General features: G+C 42.4%; 1 protein-coding gene across 1 annotated transcript in view; it reads left to right on the top strand.

Moving 5' to 3' along the window:
* Positions 1 to 258: 258 nt before the first annotated feature.
* ptchd4 (patched domain containing 4) overlaps positions 259 to 6,213 on the top strand; it is a 29,356-nt gene continuing 23,401 nt past the window's right edge. The window contains exon 1 of the mRNA XM_041064773.1: positions 259 to 858. Coding sequence (XP_040920707.1) covers positions 259 to 858 — 600 coding nt within the window. The remainder of the gene's footprint in view (positions 859 to 6,213) is intronic.

Here is a 6,213-nt window from a genome sequence, read left to right as displayed (position 1 = left end):
TCGTCTCGATCGGCCGATGCAGGATGATCTACTGACTGTCTGCCCGTCTGTGTGTGTGTCCGTCCGTCTTGCCGCGAATTGCTGCAGTGCTTTTTTTTCCAGGTGTTGTAGTGTGTGTGTGTGTGTGTGTGTGTGTGAGTGAGAGAGAGTGTGTGTGTGCGTGTGTGTGTGAACGTGTGTGTGCATGGTGGTGATGTTGTAGCCTGGTGTAATTCTCTTACGAATTGGACTAAGCCGGGGAACGGAGTCTGATGTCACATGTGCTTCATCGGAGGAAACGGGGCATCTGCAAGCTGGATTTTGTGGAGGATGCTGCGGCAAGTGATACACAGAGGGCTCAAGGCTTCGTTCTACTGGCTGGGCTTATTCGTTAGCAGGCACCCCGTTTTCTTCCTCACTGTCCCCGCGGTCCTCACCATCATTTTCGGATCTACCGTACTGAGCCGATTCAAGCCGGAGACGGACCTGGAGGTGCTGGTCGCCCCGACTCACAGCCTCGCCAAGATCGAGCGGAGTCTCGCCAACAGCCTGTTTCCCATCGACCAGTCCAAGCACAAGCTGTACTCGGATTTGCACACCCCGGGCAGATATGGCAGGCTCATCCTGCTGGCCAAGTCCGGGGGAAACATCCTGGAGCTAGCCGACCAGGTCCTGCAGGTCCACAAACAGGTGCTGGATTTACGCGTTAATTACAAGGGATTCAATTACACGTTCGCGCACCTCTGCATTTTGAGCCACAGAGACAAGCGCTGCCTCCTGGATGATATCATCACCATCTTCGAAGACATCAGACAGGCTGTGCTTTCCAACAGCACTTTCCATAAGGTGCCCGTCAGCTATCCAAACACAACATTAAAGGTGAGATTTTATTGGACACTGCAGCTCTCTCGTACATGCATGACAGCCAGGCCTGTGCACCCTGTACCCCCGAAATCTCTCCATCAGAGCCGCGGTGACAGTGCAGCAGCAGCATGTGAATAGCTGTAGCAGGCTGGCCCTTGGAGCTTGCTATAATTTCTGAATGAACACAGTGGGCTTGTATTCGCTCAGGCTGTGATGTGGGGCTGTAGATTGCTACATATATCAGCCAGCGAGGGAACCCTCTCCATAACACAGACAGCCGGTTTGCAGTTTTCCCTTGTTGGTGCAGGTGAATTGATTGGCTGCATATAGCCCTCTGACTGCTCTGTGCTCTGCTCCACCACACACATTCACACTCACACACATGCACACACACACACTCACACAACACACATAGGGATATCCTCAGTTGTTTTTTTTTTTTTTTTTTGATGCAGTGTCTCCCTCTGGCCTTTTCCTGGCTGTGCTTTATAATGACATGGCTACAGCAGCTAATAGACTCAGGTATCCTTCTTGCCTGCATCCCCCTCTGTGTTGCTCAGTGGGATCTGATTGCACACATGCAGCTGTATCAGTTACACACACGGCTGTAGCAATAGTTCTGCACAACAAAACATGGAGATATGCTGCATGTAGACATACAGGTGCACATTCAGGAGGCTCACAAACACATCTGGTGCAGATGTGCTCTGCAGATGGAGTCTGGTGCTGTCAGGGTGTTTTCATACTAGGTACAGTTGCTTTGTAAGGTGCTTGCCCCCCCGCTTGAAGGAAAATAGACAAACCAGGAGTATTGAGATCTGGGCCCAGGTCCCAGATGTGAAAGCCCCTTTAGTCTGATCAAGTGTTTGTCATCATGTGAGGCTTTTAACCTGCAAATCTGTTGCACACAGGCATCATTTGGAATATTTGCAACACTTTTTTGTGTGTTTATAAAGATTAAACCAATTTTCCCCACTGTCACGCCACAAGGCGAGCACAGTGCTAAGGTTATAGGTCTATTTTACTGCATGACGTGTGCTTTTTGTGAGGGAATAATGCATAAAAAAAAATCATTCTGTATTGTATGGCCTTGAGGAACATTCATTGTACTGCACCGTACAGTTGTAATTGAATATGGACATATGCAACACAGTCACTATAACGATCAGCTTATTCAACACTGTGTCAGATAGACTGTGAGGTCCGTGCCACTGTACGCTGCCTTTTCTCATAAGGTTGACTCAAACTGTCACAGGCACATATTCAGTGCACCACAGGCCTCGTCTCCAGCATTTGGCAGGTTGTAACTTCCATTGAGAGCTGCCACAGCAGTGTGAGCTGTCAGTGCAGCATCAGCGTCCGAGCGGAGCGGTGAGGACATTCATCATCCCGTTGCCTGTTTCTCAGATTTTATGTCATTGCTTCACAGTGTCGCAAGACACAAAACGCTGCACAGTTTATGCTCATGTAGAAATGATCGACACAAAGTTTAATAGAAAAAGAAAACAGACATCAGTGTCTTTTGCACTAATTGAAAATTGGGACACCACCATCAATTGAGGGAAAATAGACAAACCAAATGAATCAGTCTTATAATCAGAAGTAGTAAACTCTCGATACAATGATCTCTGTTTCTGCTTTGAACGAACATGCAAGGCCAGGACGTGGCTATAAATGAGAATATGTATTTACTGATAAATGTATGTGAGTAACTGAATAAATTAGGTATGAATAATGAAAATGAAGATGAGTAAAATTCATATTTTGAATGACAAAATGAAAGGATTGCTTAGTACAGCAATAATGTACTGAAGCATGAATAAAGAACAGTTTGACGCTATAGGGGTGTAATCTACTTCTCTAGGACTTATAAATAAGAAGTCAGAGCAGTGTCCGGCATCAACTCTTATCACAGACAGCAGGAGGAAAGTTTGCCTACTTCTGAATGTTGTCTCAGAGGTAAAATACTCTCAGTTGGACCTGAAGTTGTTGTTTTGGTGCTGACTTCACTCGTGACTTTACCAGCAAGGTGATGCTCCCTGGGATACAGTGGTTGCCAAGCAGGAAAGGGGGTCTTCTCAGCTGATCTGTCGACCTCAGTTAACAAGGTAGAGGGAGCAGGCAGAATTTGTAGGCCATACAGCCTTCACTGTCTTCTTGGTCTGTTGTGGTTGTAGTATGATAGAACTCTGCTGCTCTCACTTTCCTTAACTAGAGTCATTGAATGGTCTTTAAAGTAATTTTGTTGGCCTGTTTCAGCTAAAGATTTTAATGTGCACAGCTTAACAAAGAAGAAAAGGAAAATGCAGGAATACACAGTTTAATAAAAGTAATATAAGACTGGAGAAAAGTCTTGTTGAGCAGTTACAAGAAAATCTTTAAGGAAAAAAAGCAATAAGAAAAAATAAAAAGAAGAAAACAAAAGGAGATAGAAAAGCCTTTCATGCCCAAACTATAGTTCACCTATGAGAAATACTGATTCCTTTGTTTCAAGGAAGGGGCTAGGAATTGATCTGGACCCTTTCCTTACTCTAGGAAGTTTCAAGATCAGCTTCATTCTTCAGCACATTGCTGTGGTCAGTCAACGAGATTCTAAACATAAACTTTATATGATAAGTTATTATATAGAATATGAAGAAAAGCATATAATCATGGTGCAGCAGATCAAGGAATTATTCAGAATGATATACAGGACTAATTAACTGTTGAGATTTTTTTTAAATACTGCTAATAAAACAAGAGTTAAACAACAACTAATTTGATTAACAATATAATGAAATAAAGTCCTACACAAATAATAACTGTACCCTCAGGCAGGCACATCAATTCTGGATGGGCTCTTTAATTACAGAAGTTAATCATTTTTGCCTTCCTTTGACGGTCGGCAGCTAGCATGTCTGTTGGATTATGACACTTTTAAAATCTTTTTCTAAAAATATTTTTAATGCAGAGATTTATTTATTTATTACAAGCATCACACATGGGTGTATTTCTCTAATTGTGCAAAAATGAACCTTATTATCCTGTCTATCATGTTTATTTTTTGCTGGGGACTGACATTTTAATTCTATTTAAGGAAATACCATCCTGCTTTGATGATCTGGCTGTATTCTTGTTTGTTTAAGTTGATTGCAGGGAGAGAGATTGACTGCTGGGTGAGCTAGTTTGACTTTTAACAAGGGAGAGCGTGATGGACTGCACTGTTAATTCATAAGCTTGTCTTAACAGAAAAGGTCTGTAGAACATCAGTTAGATTTTTCATCATCCAGTCATCGTCTGTTGCTAAAGAACGTCTGTACCGTGGGTGTAACAGGCCTGGGCTAATGTAAAGTTAAGAAAATATATCTTCTTCCACTTGTTTAGGATGGGCCTGTCCACTTGTACAATCCTCAGGATCACAAAGATTACAGGAACCCAACTCTTCATCATCACTAGATGGCAGTGCGGTTATATGGCAAACAAGGCGTTAATTTTGTATTTCGTAACTTGGCTACTTCATATCCCAGACATGGGAGTTAGACCAATTTTCTCTCAGAGACAGAGAATCATCACCTGATAATGCTCTGCTTGGCTTCACTGAGCTTTGTTTAACTGTCCCCTTCTGTAAATTTACAGTTTTGGTTCACCATTGTCTTAATTCTGTTTTTTGGCTGCAGCAGGTACATGTTTCAACGAACTCTAAAACCCTCTATAAATATGCAACTGACAACTTAAAAGGTTATGATATGTCAAAGCTGTATTTGAAACTTTTTCTGCTGCTGCCTAAAATAATAAAAAAAAATCACTTATTTCAGGTTTTGTATCAGTCTTTTTGTGTCTGACTCTAAGTAGCCTAGTCTTGAGGACCGTTTCATTCACTGCGTGGCCAAAGCAGGACCTTGGTTCACCATATCACTGACATTTTATGTTACCTCTCTCTTCACAGCAGCTCTTTACTTTGTGGGTTTTTGTGACTGTTAAGCTGTTTCTTTCCATCCTGACACTAAAAAGTTTCCTCAGGAGTGTGAATCTCCATTCCAGCCATCCTTCTTTTGATACCAAAACATGAGCATGCGCTGCATTTTCATCTTACGCAGTTAACCCTGCTGTGCCTACTTTGCGATATGACTTTTGCGATATATGATTTGCCATATGATTGGTTAAAAACAGATATTTCCGAAACGTGATTGAACATCAGTACATTGTCAAGCAATGCCACTGACCAACAGTGTGTCAAACTTTGTAATTTTCTCATCAGGGACTTGTGTCCTCATGTAAAAAAATGAAAAACATGCACGCATATACACACACGTATTATTATTAACTTCTGTGCAACGTGAAGGACAGTATTTCTCTCTTGAAGGTTGATGTGACCTCTTTCCTCCCTGGCTCTTCTCACTGTGTATCAGGCTTTCTGCACTCTCCATGTTCTTGAATCCTTATTCTCCGTCTGCCTGTCTGACGAGCTGTCTGGGCTAATTCATTTGCCTGACTTCTTATCCCTCATCCTGCTCTTTGATGTCACAACCAGGGTTTATTTCTGTGCTTGTTTTACAGACGTGCTCTTCGTAAAAAAAAGTCCTGCTTTTTGCTGAGCTGAACTTTAGCTCTGTTCCCAGGAGAAAATGCTTAAAATATATATTCTTTGTTTTGCTCTGTCTCTGTGAAGGATGAAATAGTGTGCATTTGTAATGCAAGTGAGGTTCAGTCTTATGTTCATATTCTGATTTATTGACAGTTCTGTAAAGCCATGTCTCACATTTTTATGTTTATGCCAGTTACATTATGTTGAAGCACAGTATTATCTTTTCTTTATTTCTCTGGTTAAAATAATTTCCTCGAGCGGTAAGAAGTAGTAGTCGGGGGTCTCCAGCAGGGGGAGTGTAGAGCTGCAGAGCTTGGTGAGCGGGTGTATCGTCCCATCCCAAAGCATCACACCTGTGAGCAAAGGAAAGAGCGTGTCCGCTTATCTTTCTCTCAAACATCCCCCTTTTCAGGTATGAATGCTTTATAAAGTCTCACTTATGAATGAACGTGTTCCGTTAATGTGTACCCCTGGCTGTGAAAGCGTTTCGGTCATTGAATGTTTGTGTTTGCCGTTGAGTGCAAGGCTAAAATGTGGTAAAAGAGATGCTAACCGGGATGCTAACCGCGACGTAGCGCGAGGTTTAATGTTAGCCAAGTATTAGCAATGCTGTGCTGTACTGTTTGGCGTTTGTGTTTAAATGTCTAAACGATTACACGTGTGAGCAGAGGAAAGCGCGTCCGCTTATCTTTCTCTTAAACATCCCCTTTCTCAGGGCATTTACATCTGCTGTATTTTCAGTTGTGTGATCTTTTTAAGCTGTCAGGTGTTAGAAGAATAAAAACACATGAAAGAAAACTATAAGA

This window comes from Toxotes jaculatrix, chromosome 19 (genome assembly GCF_017976425.1).
Source record: "Toxotes jaculatrix isolate fToxJac2 chromosome 19, fToxJac2.pri, whole genome shotgun sequence".
NCBI classification, from domain to species: domain Eukaryota; kingdom Metazoa; phylum Chordata; class Actinopteri; family Toxotidae; genus Toxotes; species Toxotes jaculatrix.
Note: the sequence above shows the minus strand (reverse complement) of the source record. Positions and strands in the feature narration are given on the sequence as shown.